Below are 20,780 nucleotides of genomic sequence, written 5' to 3'. Positions count from 1 at the left end.
AGCGTATCTTAATTCAATTACGAATTTTGCATGTGCATGTCTCTAATATAATTCTTATTTAATAATCGAGAATTCTTATGAAACATTACAAACATGAAGAAAAGTCATTTTATCGCGCACTCAAACCTTTGTGGGAGGATTTAAAGTCTATTTTAATGGTACATGATCTGAATTTAAAATATTTTTTTCTTTTTTATCCACTCTGAAGAAAATCGTCTGCTATGTCCGTCTTTATGAAGTGTTGTTGTTGCCTTTTGTGCAATATAATATGACAGCAATTACAATACTTATTACTTGCCCTCTCTTTGTCCTAGCTTTTATACTGAATTTGTATTTTTTATCTCAAGGGTTGCAAATGTAATATTGCTATTGATAACAAACCTTACGAAATAAGAGAGATAAGCCAGTGAAACAGCTTCTATGAGAGAAAAATTTACTTATAAACCATTAATCATGATAAAATGTTTTACGAAAATATTACTTTAATTTTAGTTGGGGGTATACTATACCCCATAGGTCGGGGGTATACTAATCTAGTCATTCCGTTTGTAACACCTCGAAATATTCGTCTAAGGCCCCATAAATATTCTTGATCTTCTCGACGTTCTGAGTCGAACTAGCCATGTCCGACCGTCCGTCTGTCGAAATCACGATAGAGGTCGAACGCGTAAAGCTAGCCACTTGAAATTTTGCACAAATACTTAGTATTGATGTAGTTCGTTGGGATTGCAAATGGTCCATATCGGTTCAGATTTAGATATAGCTCCAATATAAATCGATCTCCCGATTTGACTTCTTGAGCCTCTGGAAGCCGCAATTTTGGTTCGATTTGGCTGAAATTTTGCATGTAATGTTCTGTTATGACATCCAACAACATTGCTGAGTACGATTCGAATCAGTCTATATCCTGATATAGCTCGCATATAAACCGATCTCCCAATTTGATTTCTTGAGCACCCGGAAGCCCCAATTTTTGTCAAATTTGGCTGAAATTTTGTTTGTAGAACACAGCTATATCCAAATCTGGACCGATTTGGACCAAGCTGCAGAAAAATGTCGAAGAGCCTAACATAACTCACTGTCCCAAATTTCGTCAAAATCGTAAAATAAATACGCCTTTTATGGGCCCAAAACCTTAAATCGAGAGACCGGTCTATATGACAGCTATTTCGAAATCTTGACCAATCTGGACCAATTTGAAGAAATATGTCGAAGTGCCTAACACAACTCACTGTCCCAAATTTCAGAAAAATTTGTTAATAAATATGGCTTTTATGGGCCTAAGACCCTAAATCGGCGGATCGGTCTATATAAAGATATAGTCCGATATAGCTCGTCTTCGAATTTAACCTGCTTATGGACAAACAGAAACGAATTTTTGCAAAGTTTCAGTTCAATATCTCTATTTTTAAAGACTGTAACATGATTTCAACAGACAGACGGACGGACATGGCTAGACTTTTACGCTGATCAAGAATATATATACTTCGTAGGGTCGGAAATGAATATACCCCATCCTTCGGTGGTGGGTATACGCAACCTATTTCAAATGTTTTAATCTCATAAAATTCAATTTTATTGTTTATAACAATAATATTTCTCCATCCAAAGCCACGACAGTATACGTGGTTGCAATAACATTTTCTCCAGTTATTTCCCATACCAACAATTCTCTACTAATCTCATAGGAAAAAAAACATGTAAGGAAATTATAAACAATTGAATAATTTTATTTAGTTATTATCGTTTAATTAGCAAATAGCTATGTAAATCTTATATTAAATAATCTCTCATTGTAGTGTGGTCGTAGAAAAAAGTCTCCGACTTGTCTTGCCCAAAAATAGATTGCGCGCAAAAATTAGTTTGTATTTGTTAATTAGTAGGGAAATGTAGATAAGATAGAACAAAAAATAATAAAAAACAATGGACATATACTTAAGTGGTTTGAATTTTCTACGTCAATCTTAAAATACTGACTGCAGGCGGCATTGATAGGCAGAAAAAAGAGTTATAGTTCTTAAAAAGATGATAAAGTATGATTGTTTTTGAAGCTTAATTTACTGAAGGCTTGGAAATTTTATCTCTATATCTCTGTCTATCATTCTTCCCCTTCTTCTCTGTTAGGCCACTCATTATTTGCCAGCTGGCTGCTGCTTTGTTTCGCTTATAATACTTTTAATTGATTTTCAATTGACCAAAAGGCGCGCGCACATGACTTCATTTAGGCATACATTTCGTTTTGGTTGTTTTATTTGCTCTGCCCTCATAGCTAATTGAAGAAAGCAATGCTTTTAATTTAAGCGCTACACTTTGGAGCTGTTCAACAAGTAGGCCGTTCGACCGGGCCTGGCTGGCAACAAAAGATTTATTATAAGTTTTCTTGGGGGAACGTGCATTCAAACGATCATGTGAAAAAATTGATAAGAACAAAAACAAAAGCCAGTAAAGAAATAATTGATTTGTGTAGTGTTCAGAATTGATAGAGGAAAAGCTCACGTGCTTGAGGAAAAAATGTAATCTTTTTGAAGTAAATGAAGACAGAAAGTCTCGTGGTCTTAATTATAGTTAATCTCTTTTTTCAAACCAAACTCTTTGGTAAAAGGATATCAGAAAGTTCTTTAAGTTCGGGCTCTAACACTTTGACATCATGTGAATGTAATGAACATAGGGATTATCTAGGTAAAGTTGTAGTGTTAGTCTTAAAACAGACTCGCCTGGATAATTGATAGTCCTTAGAGTAGCGCCATGTCAAAGCTTCTGGTGGAATTCAAACCCACAACCACACCACACTGATAATCCGAGCTCGCTACTAACTTAGTAAACGGGGCGCTCAAGATTTTATCCAATTACTTAACTTAGAAGTTTTTAATTTTTAATTAATTAATTGATATTTTTTATTCTCTTGGTAGGTTGGTAGGCTGACCTCAATTATTGGTTGGTTGCCAAGTTGATGTATAACAGTATAACGTTTTTCAAATATTCTGCTAAAACAATATAACACTTTTCACCAGTGTGTTACTTTTACAAAAATATAAAAGTATTATTAATTTGTAACAGTGTAACCTTGCATTAACTGTTATACAAAACTAAAGCCTAAAATATAAAACAAATGTTTATATATATCAGTAAAAGACTTTTCGAGGGAGTGTGTTACCTGTTATACAGCGTCTTCTATTTACTCATCATCAACACATATTCATTTACAGCAGAGCATTAACTGTTATACAATGATTTCAACAACCAACTAAACAAGATGAATATCGATAACACTTTGCAAAAAATATTTGGTATGATAGTATGAGACTTTTCCAACGAGTGGGTTAACTGCTATACAATGACTTTATCAAAAAATATAATACCTACTCATTCCATATCAGTATAAAACATTTCAAATAAGAGTTTTTACTGTTATACTGTGCTAAGTATCCTAAGTTCTAAATTTCCCTTAAAAATTCCATTAAGGAACCAGAGATGCTTCAGTATAACACTTTTCAACTAAATGCTTTGTATCTTATATATAGAACAACTGTTATAGAAAATGCATAACAAATATGCATGCACAAGAGCAGAACATTATTGTTATTATTGTTATACAATAATTCCAACTTCAACAAATAATAAAAACCAAATATTTACGCATAATATTATAGCACTTTTTTAATAACTATGCTAACTGTTATACGCTGAATTCCACAATAATATAAACAGTATAAAACTTTTGGCATAACTGCGATTGCTATTATATAATATCTCCCAATCAAAAATATTAAAGAAAAATAAGTGTATAGCACTTTTCTAACAAGTGTTTTAACTGTTATATAATGATTTCTATTAAAAATGTAAAAAAAAACTTTAAAAAATGGGCGTTAACTTATACGACAAATATAAAGCAGATATTCATGCATAAATCTTTTAGAGCAAGCTCACATACTGTTATACAATAATCTCAAGAAAAATATGAAACAGTACAACACTTTTCTTATAAGTGTCTTAGCTGCTTAGAATGTGTTCAAACCAAAAATATGGAATAACCATTAATGTTTAACAGTATAATAATTTCGGATTGGTTAATAAACTGTTATACAATGACTCAAATCCAAAAAAATATACTGTATGGAGTCGCAAAAGCAATCAAGCATAGCAGTATAACACTTTTAAAATATGTGCGTTAACTGTTATGCCATGACTTAAATGAAAAATATAGAAGAGATATACAATGAATAAATAACAGCTGGGTAAATATACCGCATGAAGTCTCGAAAAATAATCGAGCATAGCAGTATAACACTTTTCAAATATATGCGTTAACTGTTATGCTTTGGGTTAAATAAAAATATAAACGAGATAATTATTTATAATAGTTTCCCAATAATTGTGACGGACCTTGATTCAAAAATATGAAACGTTACATGTTATTCATTGATATTCAAACAAATGAATACAACTAAAATTCATGAACTACAGTACATCATTTTTCAAATGTGTGTGTAAACACTTATATAAATACTCCAGACAAGAAAGTGAAACCAATAATCAAAAATTGTGATAATTGTTATACCATGCCTCCAACGAAAAATATATATAAGACATTGATTTTTAACAGCATAACATTTTCCGAATAGTTGCCATAACTGTTATACAATAACTCTAATCCAAACATATGAAGCCAATATTCGTACATAACACTTTTCGAATCAACTGTTATACAATTATTTTATTGAAAAACATAAAGGGCTTTTCAAAAGGTACGCCCAAAAGTAGACCTATAGGAACTGCAAACGTCCTCACATTCTTGCCGCTCTTTTGTCATTTTATGGTAAAAAGATATAAGAGCCAACAACAAGTCGAAATTATTAAAATTTACTACCGAAATTCGGAGTCATTGACCTCAACCTTAAGAGCACTACGTCCAATTTCGCGATGAGGCTCATTTCTGACTGAATGGCTTCGTCAATAAACAAAATATAAGTTAATGGTCAGATATCAATCCACACGTACTCCATGAGTCATCATTGGATCCCGAAAAAAATACGTTTCGGTACGGTTTATGGACCGGCGGCGCCATTGGGCCGTACTTCTTCTGTGATAATCAAGACTGGCACTTTACTGTGAACGGGAATCGCAACTGTTCAATGATAACAGAACATTTTTGGCCCCAATTGGATGATATGGACTTTGAGGACAAGTGGTTTCAACAGGATGGCGCCACAAGCCACACTGCGAATGTGCCAATCATTTTTTTAAAATCCAAGTTTGGAGACCGTGTTATCTCACGAAATGCTCCAATCGATTGGCCGCTTCGGTCGTGCGTTTTGACGCCGTTAGACTATTTCCTGTAGGACTACGTCAAGTTTATGGTCTATGCCAACAATCCACTTCGTACGAATATCGAACTTGAAATTCCAGCAGTATCGGTTGATTTGTGCTTGAAAACTGTCGAAAATTGGGTTCAGCGTCTGGATTTCTGTAGGCGTGCCCGTGGTGGCCATGCAAAAGAAGCGTACTTTTAGAGGAATAAAGAATTTCAATGATATCCAAAACCGTTTTTGTTTTATTAAAAAAAACTTTTGTAGCTAACAATTGTTTATGTACAAGTGTTTTAACTTTTGTTGAGGCCACCATGGCTCTGAATTCAGCATATCTGCCTATGACTGGGTTCGAATTCGGACTAGAAAATCAGAAAAGGTTTTCAGTTTTGGTTATCCTTTCGCTATTGTTAGCACCATTAGTGGGGTTCAAAAGAGGGATTCGGAGCGAACCAGAGCGGGCCGAAGCTAAAGCGAAGCGGTCGAGTTTTCACCGGGATGGGAGCGGAATTGTCACAATTCGGAGTGAAACAGTTTCCCATCTCAACCCCACTTCGGTCACTCCGCTCCCCTTCACACTAATTTTTAACAGCATTACATTTTTGAATAATTGCCATAACTGTTATACAATAACGCAAATTCAAAAATATAAAGCTAATATTTATGTATGAAACGAATTAGTGCATTAACTGTTATACAGTGGTTTTAACGAAAAAATAATGCATTGAACAATTGTTTATGTACAACGGTTAACATTTTCGGTATAAGTGCTTTAACTTTTGCCACCATGGCGCTGAGTTTTGCACATCCACCAAATGACTGAGTTCGAATTCTAACGAAAAAATCAGAAAAAGCTTTCTGTATTAGTTATTCTCTCACTAATGTTCGCGTCATTTGTGGGGTTCAAACTAAAGCGTAGCTGTCGAGTTTTCGCCGGAATAGTCAAAATTCGGAGCGGTGCGGTTTCCTATCTCATTCCCACTTTGCTCGGTTTCACGCTCCCGCTTAACTCACCTCCGGCAGACTCCGAATTCCTTGTTTGGGCTAGGCCATAAAAAGGAGGTCTCTTATCATTGCACTTAAACATGACGGCACTCATTGATCTTAGAAAAGTATTCCCATTGACAAATTTGCAAAACGCTTCCACCGTCGTTGTATAATAGTTGAAACAATTTTCAATTTATTTATGGACATTTCATTAAAGATTAGCGGGAATACTTCTCTGATATCAATGAGTGCTGTACAACTAACTTCTCGACGCATTTTTTACTTCTCCATTGGAAATGATTTCGAACAAAACACGTGCCTTAACATCAATTGAAGATCCAATTATGTTAAACTGTTAAGTGCCAAAAACTAAAACTACCATTCTATTCCATTCTAATAGTCAATTAAGACAATCTTTAGACCACACAAAAACATGTTAAAAGCATTAACAAAACCTCAAATTATTATCAAAAATAATTGTAAATAAATCGGACAGCGCTCATTGTTATAAGAGAAGTATCTCCGCTGTTCCTTAATGGAATTTCCATTGACGCAGTTGCAAATTGCTATACATTAACTTCAACTCGTGACCGTTTTTTCACTACTTCTTTGGAAAATTTTCAAACAAAACACACGTTTAAAGAGCATTCAATTGAAATTACAATTATGCTAAAAATATCACGTGCCCAAATTAACACTTCCAATCCTTCCGTCCTAATAGTCAATTTAGACAATCTTCAGACCATACACATAAAACATGTTAAAAGCATTAAACAGAAAACAAATTTATTATCACAAACAAATAATTGCAAATAAGTCTAAATTTACGCCAAACATTTAAAAATATCAACATTTTTATGGTAACCAATTAAAGATAACACCACACGCCAAATCTTTAAAGGCTTTTTGCTACATGCACGAAAAAAAACATATAACACTTATGGAGTACACAAAAGAAAAATAATATTTTTCTTTTAATAAGCCTTAATACTTGCTAATTGGGGAGTCTTATAACTACAGCAACGATAAGGCAAAACAAATTGAAATTGAACAAAACAAAACCCAAATGTGTTAACACGAGTAACACCGGAATGAAGGGAACTCAACCAAATTGAATTCAAGTGAACTGAAATGATTTTACGACAAGAATATCATAATCAGTTGTGATTGATTGACTTCAAAGAAAGGTAAAGAAGTTTTATTGAAAAATACCATTTATAACATGTGCTTAGAAGTAAACAACCACAGAAATTTAAATACAATATTTGAATACAATATGGAGATTTGTATAATAAATGCAGAAAAGTAATTACGGAAGAAGTTTAATGTTTGGAAATTGGTAAATTGATCAGTGTATTCTGTGTGCTTTAAATATAAAATCACAAGACCCATCACAATAAACTATTAATCGTAAACTTATTATCTCATACATTTTAGTGTCGAAATCACTCTTCTATTAGTGATTGCAATAGATACTTGAAACTACGGGCAGACAGACATTGTTGTAATTTATAACAGTTTCTTTTTTTTGGTCACGTTAAACTTTTACTGCGAAATATTTTCATGAAAATAATTTTCTCTGGAATTTGGCATAACAATCACGTTTTTGCAATGACTTCCATTATATAGAAGGAATTTCAACAGTGTTTCAAATTAAGGTTGTAAAGTAAGCACATGAAATTTAAAAACCTGTTAAAAAGACTGAAAATGATAAATAGTAAGAAAAATGACTCAAAAAATTTACCCCCCACCAATACCATTTGACTCGTTATTTCAATGACATTTTCAAACGTATAGAATTTATGTACATCTACAGATACAAATAAATCGTACTGGTCATTAGAAGTCGTTAAACATACCACGATTAAAAGTTCAACCACATAATTGCGCCCCCTAGAAGAGGTCAATAAGCGATAGATTTTTATTGGAGCTATATCAGTTTATAAACCTATTCAACCAGGCTGTTGAAAGCCATAACTTAACTTTACATAAAAATCTCAGCCTAATCGGGTGGAAAATGTGCCTTCTAGAGGCTCAAGCAATCAAATCTGAAGTCGGTTTAAATGGCTATATCAGATTATGAACCGATTTAGACCATTTTTGGCACAGTTATTGGAAGTTAAAATAAAACACCTCCGTAGCGCAGAGGTTAGCATTTCCGCCTATAACACTGAACGCCTGGGTTCGAATCCTGACAGGAACATCAAAAAATTTTTCAGCTGTGGTAATGCCTTAACAGAAAATTCTCCAAGTTGGGTTAAATTTAGTTTGGAGAAATGTTTACTTTAATTTTCTTATTATTTCTTAAAATTTTTGTCTTTAGAGAAGATATTTTAAAAGTTTTATAGGAGGCAATAATTTCTTAAAAAATTTACTTTAGGAAAATTTCTTTGAAAAATTGTTTTAGAGAAACATTTTGTTAGAAAAAAATTTTTATAATTTTTTTCTTTAGAGAAAAACTAACTAAACTTTTGTCTTTAAATAATATTTTTCTAAAATTTAACTAAATTTTACTAAATTTTCATCTTAAAGGAAAATTTTTGTTAATTTTAGGGAACTTTACTAATATATTTTTAGAAATTTTTTCTTTAGAGCAAATTTTTTTTGAAAAATTGTTTTAGAGAAAGATTTTTTTGGAGAAAATTCCTTAGAAACGTTTTTGTTGGAGAAAATTTTTCAATTAACATTTTTCTTTCGTGAAAAACTTCCTCAAATTTTGAATTTAAAGAACTTTTTTCTAAAATGTAACCAAATTTTACTAAAATTTCACCTTTAAAGAAACTTTTTTTTTTAATTTTACGGAACTTTACTAATATAATTTTGTCTTTTGGGAAAAGAAAACTGCTTTAATTCTGTCTAAAAGGAAAATTTACTTAAATTTTGTATTTATGAAAAGTTTACTAAAAATTAGTATTTAGAAAGAATTTTTCTAAAATTTTATCTTTGGAATGAGTTTTACAAAAGACTTTAATTGTAAAAAATTTTCTAAAATGTAACCAAATTTTACTAAAATTTCAAGTTTTAAAGAAATTTTTTGTTAATTTTAGTGAACTCTACTAACATAATTTTGTAGAAAATTTTTATATTTTGAGCAAAGAAAATTTGCTATAATTCTGTAAAAAGAAAATTTTACTTAAATTTTGTCGTTATGAAAAATTTTTATTTAAAAAGAATTTTACTAAAATGTTGTCTCTCGAAAAAGATTTACTAAAGTTTTGTCTTTTGAGAAAATGTTACTAATGTTTAGTTTTTGGGTACTCTACTTAATTGGCTATGGCAGAACATTTATCCCATGAGCTGAACTTAGGAAAGATTTCCAAGCGGCACAATCTTCTGCGCTCCTTCTCCAATCTCTGACATCAAGTTTGGAGATGTATTTAATCACCTGATCGTACCATCTTTTGGGTAGCAAATTATACTAAAATTAAGTTTTTCCGTATTTCCTATTTCGTCTATGGGAAATTTTATTAAAATTTTGTCTTTAGGTTATTTTTTCTAAAATTTTTTCTGTAGTAAAAAGTTTTTGCGAATATTGCCCTTAGAAAAAATTTTATATTTCGAGAAAATTTCATTGAGAATTTTTTGGCGGAAATTTTGTTAAAAAACATCCTTAGAGAGAATTGTGTAGAAATTTTGGAAAAGTTCATTAAAATTTTGTATTCAGACAAAATAGTTTTGAAATTGCTGCTTTGGCGAAAATTTTCACTCAAAAATATCTAAAATTGGGTTTTGTAAAAAAAACACTCAGATTTGTTCTTTGGGGAAAGTTTTATTTAAATTTTGTCTTTGGATAAAATTTTATTTAATGTTTGCTTTTGAAAAAACTTTAATAGAATTTTGTCTCTTAAGCAATTTTCCAAAATTTTTTTGGGGAAAAATAATACAAAAAAGATCTCTAGGAAAAAATTTTTACTTAAAATTTGCCCTCTGTTTTTGTGCTAAATTTTTCCTCAAGAAAAATTTGATATGAAAATTTGTCTTATTTTCCTATGATTCTGTCATTGGAGAAATTGCATTAAAATTTTGTCTTTGCAGATAATTTTAGCGACTTTTGTCTTTAGAGAAAATGTCATTAATATATGATCTGAAGAACGTTTTTGTCTAAAGAAATTTTTATATGACTAATCGGATAGTTTCGGCTTTTTAGGTCAGGAAAATTGTGGTTTGGTTTAATTTATTTCCAATTATTTATTTCCGACTAGTCATATAAGAAAATAAAAAGGTCAACTATACCCTCAACAAATAAAGAAATTTTTAACCCTAAAGAACATTTGGGGTTAACTCTTAACCTTTAACCCTTAAAGTTTAGGGTTACTCTATTTTTTGGGAAAATTTTTATTTAAATTTGTTGTTAAGAACAGTGTATGGAAATTATACTAAAATTTAGGTAAATTTTTCTAAAATTAGGTAAAATAGTACTAAAATTGGTAAATTTTTACTACAATTTAAGCAAAATTTCTCTACAATTAGGTAACATTTTGTAAAATGTAGGTAAAATTATACTAAAATTTAGGTAAAATTTTAGTAACATTTTGTCTTGAAAAGAATTTGTGAGAAATTTGGTATTTATAATATTTAATTTTGTTTTAAAAAAAATTTTGTCATTTGAGATAATAGATTGTGATTTTAATACCTTATGCTGTTTATTTTTTAAAAGTAGTTTATTTATATGTATACTCTACTTTAACACAATTATTTTTCTACTTGCTTATTTTTTATTTTGATTAATTTAATTTTTTCTTTTAAGTAAAATAGTGGTTTTGTTAACGTGTATACCATGTTGAAATCTATTCGGTGTTTTAAAGTTTTTTGCTTATTGTGTAATTTTTTTTTATGTATGGTACTACATAAACCTAGGAAAACTTTTTGGTTTTTCCTTAACAAGAAAACTTCAATAATTCAATCATTTTAATTTTGTAATTCTTACATTGGTTTTTATCGTCTCATGCCCTAGCAAAAATTGTTTTTTTTATAGAATTTTCACCTTTTTTATTTTGTACTTAAATAAGCTCTCTTTCTTTGTCATTTGACTATGTCATATCATATAAGCATTAAACAATTGTCTTATTCATTTATATATATATTTTTTTTTAATTTTTGTCATCTTAGCAAATTTTTCTATTTAATATTTTTCCACTTTGGGATTCGATAGATCCGTCTGTGATAGATCCGGTGAAGGTGGCTTCTGTTTTGTCATATCGCCCGAGTCCTCCTTTTCAACGGGGGGTGATTTAACGGTCATTACTTTGTTATCAGCAAATTTGGGGGGCATCTTAAGGTTGAAGCTTTCCTGGCGCACCATAAACAAATATCCAGAGGCGAAAAAGCCTACCGTTGAGAGGGTAATCAAAATCCAACGTAGGGCTACATTGAATCGAAGGCCCCTGAAAACCATTAAAAAGAGGGCGAAAATTATTACAAAAAAAAGATACTCATATATTTTGAAAGAGAAAACTTTGAAATTGTTTTTCATAAAAAAAAATTAAAAAAAAAAATAAACATAGCTTTATTAGCTCAACATACAAACAGATTTCACACCAAGTTTATTAAGAAAATAATGCTTTAGAAAAAAATTTCGCTTAAGTGAAACTTGATGGAAAGTGCCATCGATGTTGGGTTTTATTCGCTTAAGTGAAATAACGCTTAACTGGAAATACCGCTTAACTGAAATTTTTTGGTTACATGAAACTAAAATAGAATAAGTTTAAAGTTGTGGACGGACGTATATAAAACAAAACCTCGCTACTGTAATACGCTTTTTGGAAAAATTCCGCTTTAATGAAAATTGAGGAAAAAAGCCATTAATATTAGGGTTTTTTCGCTTTAGTGAAATATTGCATAACAGAAATTTTTTGGTTTTATGAAACTGAAATCGGATAAGTAAAAAGTTATAAATAAACAAATTTCATTGCACTGTTATCAAGAACATATTCTTCTCAAGCCAAAAACGAATAACTGCAGCTTGGAGAGAATGCTCGTGAAACTTGTTAAAAAAAGCCATTGATTTTGTTTATTGTTCGCTTAAGTGAGATATCGCATAATTGAAAATCCCGATTAACTGCTATTTGTTTATATGAAACTTATATTAGAAAAACGAAAATTTTCTTCTTTGGAAAACTATCTGGAACTGGAAAAAAGTTCGTTTCATTACTAAAATTACTGAAAATATATAGAGATATCACATAACTAAAAATACCGCTTAACTGCAATTTGTTAATATGAAACTAAAATTGGATAAGTTAAAAAATTGTTACTTTGGAAAACTATCTGGAAAGGAAAAAAATTCGCTTCACTACTAAATTTTCCAATAACATATCTAATAAATTTTGCTAATAATACTCTCGGGCGGTTAACGAGTGCTACTAAGCTCTTTGCTCTTTTCCACTGAAGTTCTTTAATACATAATTAAAACGTTGACGTAAACATTTTCTTAAATTTTCGCTTAACTGAAAATAAATTGCACTTATCCGAACTGTCCTTAACTGAAAATTACGGATAAGTGAAACATAATAGTTGCATATTTAGCGTTTCATGACGCGTCAAATGTTTAAAGTGTTTTAAATCAATATTAAGTTCGTATATTCCTCACTCCCTACTGTTAAGTGAGGGGAACAAAATCTTTGTTTCACCTTGAGATATATCTGCATTGTACTTACAAAAACAATGTGTACTTCAACATATTCACATAGGTCTTATTCAAAGCAGCTCCCTCTTCCACCCAAAACATAGGCAACACTGTCTTGGGTAAATGGGCAATTGGCTCAATTTTTGGTACAGGTTCAATTTCCATGCTAAACTGCAAACGTTTGCCAGCTCTTAAAGGTGTGCCCGATATCTAAAACAGCAAAAAAAAGGAAAATAAAGCAAAAAATAAATCATTATTGTTGTTGTTTTTAGCTGTTATGAAAATAATTTTTTTTTACCAATTCAAAATCTATATAGACCGCATGATCCTTTTCGTTGGGATTAAGACCATGAACACCCTCCAGCAATTTGGGATCAGCATTGTAGAAATGCGGCATAGAGGCCAAAATAGGAGCTCCCACACACAAATGTAAGCTCATGGTGCCATTGGGAGGGCAAGTATCCAAATCTTCAGGATCTTCACAGAAGCAATGTAACTCAGGGGTACCCTTAAACAAAAAACAAAACAACACACATTAACAAAAATTGCTGTTCTTTCTCATTAAATTGTCCTCTTTTACCCTTATGTCGCCTATATCTAAAGAAAAATAGCTGGCCGGCAAACCACCATAGGAACTTTTACGCACATAGTGTGCCCCTAATGAACGACATAGGTCTGGGGTAAAGGCCCATATACCCTCTTCCTTGCTTAGGAAGGGTGGAAATACAGTGGAGTCGGTTCCCTTGAACTGATTGCATTCATCTCCCGGCCATATATCCAATTCAGGCTCATCAGCAAACATCAAAATTTGACCCATTTTATGAACGTTTTTAACTCCACGACAGGCAGTAAAACGACCAGCATCCGAATTGTTGGCCTCCATGAAGAAAGACAACAGGCTAATTAGTATCTATCATTAACCTACGTCAATACTTACCTTTCCCATAAAAGAAAATAGAAAATGTGTATCATTAACTTGTATGGCCTGTTTAACCTCACCCGTGTAAAAGGCGGTACACAAAGCCTTGACTGCAAACTCATTATTGGAGCAATCCACACTTATGCCACGGAAAAATATATCCATAAATTTTCCAGTAAAAGTGCCCTTATGACCTTGGAAAATTAATGCAAGAGCCTCTGAAACTAGATCCAACATGGCAGCTTTTTCACGGCTAACCACAATGCCAATAGGCTGAAAAAAAAGAGGAAGAAAATTGCCATTAATAGAAAATAGGAATGTAAAAAACATTTGTCTTTGATATTTTCTTTAATTTGATAAATTTTTTTATTACTAAACCTTAGCCTTTTACATAATAACAGATAAATTTATAACGGTGAATTAAGGTTTCTAACTAGCAAAAAGAGGAAACTATGCAAATTGTTGTTGTTGTTTTATTGTAAGCCAACGTGTGTGGGCGAATGCAATGCCTTGTTTTAAGAGCAGTAAATAAGTGAGAGATTGCGAGTATAATGTGTGAGAGAGAGAAAATGCTTAAAGATCTTTCATATGGTGGGTGGTGTTGGGGAGGTGAGTTATTTGCTGGACCCTTTCTAATGGTGTTTTACATGGTGGTCATATGACCACCACATGACTATGGTGAACTAAATATGTGAAGTATGAAAGAAGAGGAAAAAAATACGCTTGGATCATTGTTTAAATGTGAACATTGTAAGTTAATTACAGAATTTTGCATAAAGTGTTTTTTTTATAACAAACATAAACTATCATATTAAGCGATCTCCTGTTTTATCTTCTTAAGCCTCTAGAGGGCGCAATTTTTTTTTTTTCGGGCATGATACTTCGTTATGAATATGACTAACAGTCATAACAAGTGCGGTCCTCATAACTTGATTTAGCTCCTATAACAGCCTACCCCCTTATTTGAAAAAGTCATGTAAAGAACTTGTGAAATGTGATACGAGGTGGAGAGAGGGTCAATAAGATTCGTCCCTGCCAAACTTAATTCTTGTGTTCCTTACATAGTTTGCTTAAGTATAGAATTATCCCTATACCAAAGTCAAAAGTAATTTCAGGTCTCTTGTGTAAATGCTAATCACAAAATATTATGGTCAATTATTATTTTTTTTGTGTGGGTGTCCTAAGTGACTCAATCACTACAATTTCTTGTTGGCCGGCCTGTAACGATATTTAACGGCTATTGCAAGGCTTTGCCCTTACAATTGGTGTGTAACCTGTTGCAAAAAATGCTAAAGGACAACATTTGTCAAATACCTTAAGGCTCCTTAAGCCTTAATGGTTACATTTAAATTGGCTAAGGTATTTTGGGGGAGTAGAGACAAAAGGCAGTGTTGAAGGAAAGCTTTAAACGTTAAGTAGTTTTATGTTTGTTTGGTGTAGTTTTAGGGCATTTAAGGAATATTGGTATTATGAAAGGATAATAGTGATTTTGTAATCCATAAAGGATGGAATATAGTAATTATGAAAATAGTTATTATAAAAAAATAAAATGAAATAAAATAAACTTAAATAAAATAAAATAAAAAAATAAAATTAAATGAAATGAAAAAAAAAATAAAATAAAATAATGCTAACTAAATAAAATACAATCAAATAAAAAAAAATTAAATTAAACAACGATAAAGTATATGATGACAAAGCACAATAAATGAAATAATGCAAGTAAAAATGAGCTTAGTTCCGCCCGGCCGATTCTTAGGAAACCACCATCGTTGATTCTGCTTCAAATTTACCCAAATGTAACTAAGTTGAAGAGCATAACTTTACCATACGTACGTACCCCAGCCGGGTATTGGAGTAATTGAAGGCTTATTGGGAGTACGGTTTATATGTTAGTTATATCAAATTATAGACTGATATGGATAATGCTTACCATAAATGTTAGAAGTCATAACAAACCACTATGTATAAAATTTCAGTCAAATCAGTTAAGAACTGCTCCCTTTAGTGTCTAATGAAGTCATATCGGTATATCCGTTTATATGAGAGCTAGATCAGGTTATGGGCCGGCTTAGACCATTCTTGGCGCAGATGTTGGAATTTAAAACAGAACACCACGTGCACAACTTTGGACAAATCAGATAAAAATTGCGGCCTCTAGAGGCTCAAGAAGTCAAATCAGGAGACTGTTTATATGGGAGCTATATCAGGTTATAGACTGAATTGGACAATACTTAACACAATTGTTGGAAGTCAAAACACCATCTGAAAAATGTCATCCAAATTGAACAACAATTGCAGCTTCCAGGGGTTCAAAACTTTAAATCGGGAAATAAATTTATATGAGAGCTATATCAGGTTATAGACCGATTTGGACCTTATTTGACACATTTGGTAAAAAGTCGTAATAGAACACTACATGCAAAGTTTCTGCCAAATCGGACAACAATTGCGCCTTTCATGGGGTCAAGATTTCAAATCGGGAGATCGGGTAATATGGGACCCATATCAGGTTATGTACCGATTTTTACAATATTTGGCTGCTGATGATTTTTGTTGGTCGAAAATGAAATTGCGACACGGAAAACCAGTCAAATTCTTCTAGCAACAACACACTTTTTGCTGACTTTTAAATGTTTTTTGCTATACTATTCTTTGAATAAAAAGTATAAAACAGTGGTCTAAAGCCGCACAATCCCAATATAATTTTAAGACCAAAAAAGAAAGCGCAAACAGACAATTAAAAAAGCTAATAAATAAAAATTAAAAAAAGTATTAAAAAAGATAAAAAAAAATAATAAATAATAATAAAAAAAAATTTTAAAAATAATAAACATTAAAAAATTAAAAAAAAAAACAAATAAAAAAGAACCAAAGAATTAAAACTTAATATAAAAATAAAAATGAAAACCACCAAAAAGCTACAAAAACAATTGCAAAAAAATTATTAAAAAAATATTTTATTGGTTTCAGCTGGACAAATAAATCCAACAGCAAAATGAAGCAACCAAAATAAAGTAGCGCAAAACAGATAAAAAAATTATGTAAAAAAAAAAAAAATAATAAGAAATTATCCAAAAAAATTTAAACAAATTAAATAAAAATTTTAGATCAAAAAAAAATTAAAAAGAAACACCAAAAGTTAAAAAAATAAAACTAAATTTAAAAATTAAAACAAAAAAAATACAAAAAAAAAATAAATAGACGTAATAAAAAAAATAAAAACAAAAAAATAAACAATAACTTCTCAATCAATTCTTCTCAACTGTTCAATTAATTTCAAAAAAAAAAAAAAAATAAACTAAATTTAAAAACGAAAAATTACAAAAAGTTTAAAAAATTCCATGAAATGAAAAAAATTAAAACAAAATAAAAATTAAAAAAAAAAACAATAATAAAAAAAAAATAAATAAGGTTAAGAAAAAAAACCAAAAAAAAAATATTTTTATAAATTAAAAAAATTAAAATTTATTTTAGATAAAAAACAATAAAAAGGTAAAGTGGGAAAAAATAAAACATTGCAAAAACAAATTCCAAAAAATTTTAAATAAAAAACTTAAATATGCCTACAAATTTTATAGAAAGAAGTTGCAAGTGTTTATAATAGTTAAACATTCATGTCAATTTTAAATTAAAAAAAAAGTAATTAAACAAAAATTTTAAATAAATTAAAACAAAAATTTCAAAAAGCTCACAGATAAAAAAGTGAGTAAAAAATAGTAGAAACACAAAAATTTTACAAAATTAAAAAAAAAATAAAATCTAATTTAAAACTAAATCAAAAAATACAGAAAATTGAAAAAAAATTGATAAAATTTGCTCAAAATAAAAATAAAAATAATTAAAACAAAAATTATAACAAATAAAAAAATTTGAAATATTGAACATAAAAAAATCAGTAATACAAAAAATATTAACAAAATTTAAAAAACCAAAAAATTAACAAAATTTAAGAACTGAAATATAAAAAAGTACCTAATTTGAATTAAAACATAATAAAAAAAAATAAAAAAAAATTCAAACATTTTTGAATAAAAATTTCTATATATGCCTTAAGAGATCTTACAAAAAGAATTGACAAGTGTTTTTAATAGTTAAGCATCAAAAAAAAAAAAATAAAGTGAAATAAAATAAAATAAAAAAATACAATTTAGAACAAAACTTATTTTTAAAAATATTTGAGAAATTTGAAAAAAATATTTCTCTACTTTTTATATAAAGGACAAAAATTCAAAGAGAAAATACAAAAATTTGTTTTATAAGATTAAAATTTTTAAAAAATGTATTCAGTCTAGAAAAAATTTCAATTAAAAAAACTTGTCTGAACCTTGTTTTTAAAAGAAAATAAGAGTATTAAAACCAATAATATTGATTTTTTTTTCAAATCGTTTATAAGGTAAAAATATAAAGACAACAACACTCGAGTAAAGCTGATTTTTTTTCTAAATATTTCTAGACCCTTAAATCGCGAAGACTTACCGCTATAAGGGGATGCAATACTGTAACAACTTCTTCTCCTGTCAAGGGCTTGGAGGCCTCGGCATTAAAGATGAAGACATTGCGCATATTATACGAAACTGTATCCTCTTCATCATCATCAACTAAATCGTATTTAGATTTCCATTCACTTGGTATATAAAAAAAAAAAACAAACATCTCAAAAACTAAAATATCGAAAAAATAATTTTAGAGAAACGCACTCAAACACAAAAGGTCCAATTTCATTGACCGTCGGTATTTCGCCCTTCAAAAATTCCTCCGGATTTGTTATGTTGAAGATATAAAAATAGAAATGCAAAGGAAATGGGGTGTTCTCCCATAATTCTCGTATATCAGAGCCGGGTTTTAAATTCACTTGTTTCTTGAGAATGGCTCTTAAAATTTTCGGAAATATAAGCCAACCATTCATGATGGCAAAAACAAAAACCGCACCCGATATGGCAAGCAATTTGATGCGATTTATTTGCATTGTGATGGGAAAGTGGCGTTTTAAGGCCTCACGAAATTCTAAGAAAGAACAAAAGAGTCTTAGGTTTAGGGTAATAGCCGTTTTGTTGGTTTTTCTTCAAACTTCAGTTTGAATTTTATTTAATTTTTGTTTTTTATTTTCTTATTTTCTTATTTTTTTATTTTCTTATTTTTTTATTTATTTTTTTTTTTGAAGTCAACCGTTTAACTTGAATCACTTGTTACAACTGAACCTTTATGCCATCTTATGAATTTTTTTACATTAGTTTTTCCTTAACTCGATTTATTATTCCTCCATTCACAAATTTCAACGTCTCATGGCAATACGTGCGAACTTTTGCAGTCCCAAACAAAACGTTTATCATATAGGAGACAATGGCCGTAGTTACTGCAATTGTATTATAGCTGCATATAATGCAGTCTATATAAAAAAATCTAGAAACACGTTTATATGCCAAGGGAAAATCGAATCTGAGAAAATCTGAGAAAAAAAATCATCGTTGAAAATGATTATTAACATTATATTTGCCTGTTTCAATTACTAGTTTGCAGGAACAAATGCTAGTATTTGTTGCACTATTCTAAGACTTGGTGCGAAGTACAGTAGGACTTGAGAAGTATGACTACATAAGGGTAGGTGCTGCAAGGATTCCACAAGGAGCTGAGTGAAATTGCAAGTGTTTGCCTAGGATGTGAATAGCAGAATATTATCACACAATTTAAAAAAAATTTAAATTTGAAAAAAATATTATCAAACTTGATTTTTAATGACAATTTTGTCAAGTGAAATTTGGATTTTTAATGACCAACATGAAAAATTTTTCGATTTTTCTATAAAAATTCTGAAAAAATTTTATGAATAAAAAATTTTTCAATATTTTATTTTTTATAAAAAATATTTTTTAATAAAAATTTTGCTTTGATGAAATCCTTTAAAGAAAATTTCGCCAAAATTATATTTTTAAAATTTGTTGTCATGATAAGGTTTTACGACAATTTTTTCAAAATTTGTTTTGCAAACAAAATTTGAGGTTTGAAGAAAATTTTGTCGAAAATTTGGTTTTTAGAAAAAATTGGGTTCTTAATTTTCTTTGTCAAAAATTGACTTTTAAGAAAATTATCTGCATGAGAAACAGTTTACAAAATAATCATAAAAAATAAAAATTCATAAAACAAAAAATTTCTTAAAAATTTTGTTTTCAAAAATATTTTCATACAAATTTTTTACTTAATATTTTGTTTTTTTCAAAACTTAATTTTTTTAAATATTTTTTTTTTTTAATTTTATTTAATTAATATAAAAATTAATTTTTTTTTAATTTTTTTAAAAACTAAATTTAAAAAAAAAAATTAAAAAAAAAATATTGTCAATATTTGAAATTAATATAAAATAAAAATTTAAAAAAATTTTTAAATTCAAATTTTGATTTTTAATCGACATAGAAACTAGTATACTTAAAAAGTTTTGTCAAAAATAGATTTTAAAAATTTTGTCAAAAAGTTTACTTACTTACTTTAATTGGCTATGACAGAATATTTGGTCCACTAGCCGAACGTAGAATAGCGTTCCAAGCGCCTCGATCTTCTGCGCTCATTCTAAAATCTCTGACACCAAGTTTCGAGGTGTTTCCCACAACTTGATCTTTCCATCGGGCTTTTGGTCTTCCCGGTTTGCGTATACCACCGTGTTTGCCTTCAAAAGACTTCTTTGCTGGAGCTTCTTCATACATTCTGACAACATGACCTAGCCAATGCAACCGTTGTATATTGCAAATTTTGCCCATGAACATTCCACTAAGGAACAGGGGCAAACTTCTCACATATCAATGAGTGCAGTCCGATTCAAGTTTAAGCTCGATTCAAGTTTAAGCTCAATTTATAGCCGAGTCCGAACGGCGTGCCGCAGTGCGACACCTCTTTATAGAGAAGTTTTACATGGCATAGTACCTCACAAATGTCGCCAGCATTACGAGAG

The 20,780-nt window shown here is 30.1% G+C and overlaps 2 protein-coding genes across 7 annotated transcripts in view; one reads left to right on the top strand and one right to left on the bottom strand.

The window, feature by feature from the left end:
* The window catches only part of LOC106090612 (5'-AMP-activated protein kinase subunit gamma-1), a 295,359-nt gene that overhangs the window by 68,752 nt on the left and 205,827 nt on the right, over positions 1 to 20,780 (top strand). The window lies entirely within an intron of this gene.
* LOC106090636 (sensory neuron membrane protein 1) lies at positions 10,454 to 18,983 on the bottom strand. The gene is made up of 7 exons (XM_013256909.2): positions 18,538 to 18,983; positions 18,317 to 18,464; positions 13,856 to 14,110; positions 13,499 to 13,795; positions 13,217 to 13,426; positions 12,950 to 13,128; positions 10,454 to 11,677 (listed from the first exon to the last, which is right to left on the bottom strand). Exons 1-7 carry the CDS (start codon positions 18,804 to 18,806, stop codon positions 11,416 to 11,418), a joined length of 1,620 nt encoding a protein of 539 aa, XP_013112363.2. The 5' UTR covers positions 18,807 to 18,983; the 3' UTR covers positions 10,454 to 11,415.

This window comes from Stomoxys calcitrans, chromosome 2 (assembly GCF_963082655.1).
Source record: "Stomoxys calcitrans chromosome 2, idStoCalc2.1, whole genome shotgun sequence".
NCBI lineage: Eukaryota > Metazoa > Arthropoda > Insecta > Diptera > Muscidae > Stomoxys > Stomoxys calcitrans.
The sequence above is the reverse complement of the archived record's forward strand: the minus strand, read 5'-3'. Positions and strand labels throughout refer to the sequence as shown.

Bases quoted from the DNA above. Each gene is read 5' to 3' on its own strand.
- LOC106090636 (XM_013256909.2), bottom strand. From the start codon at position 18,806: ATGCAAATAAATCGCATCAAATTGCTTGCCATATCGGGTGCGGTTTTT. The intron at 14,111-18,316 runs GTAAGTCTTCGC...CTTTTTTTTCAG, and splicing joins TATTGCATCCCCTTATAGCG to CCTATTGGCATTGTGGTTAG. The intron at 13,129-13,216 runs GTAAAAAAAAAT...TTGCTGTTTTAG, and splicing joins TCTATATAGATTTTGAATTG to ATATCGGGCACACCTTTAAG.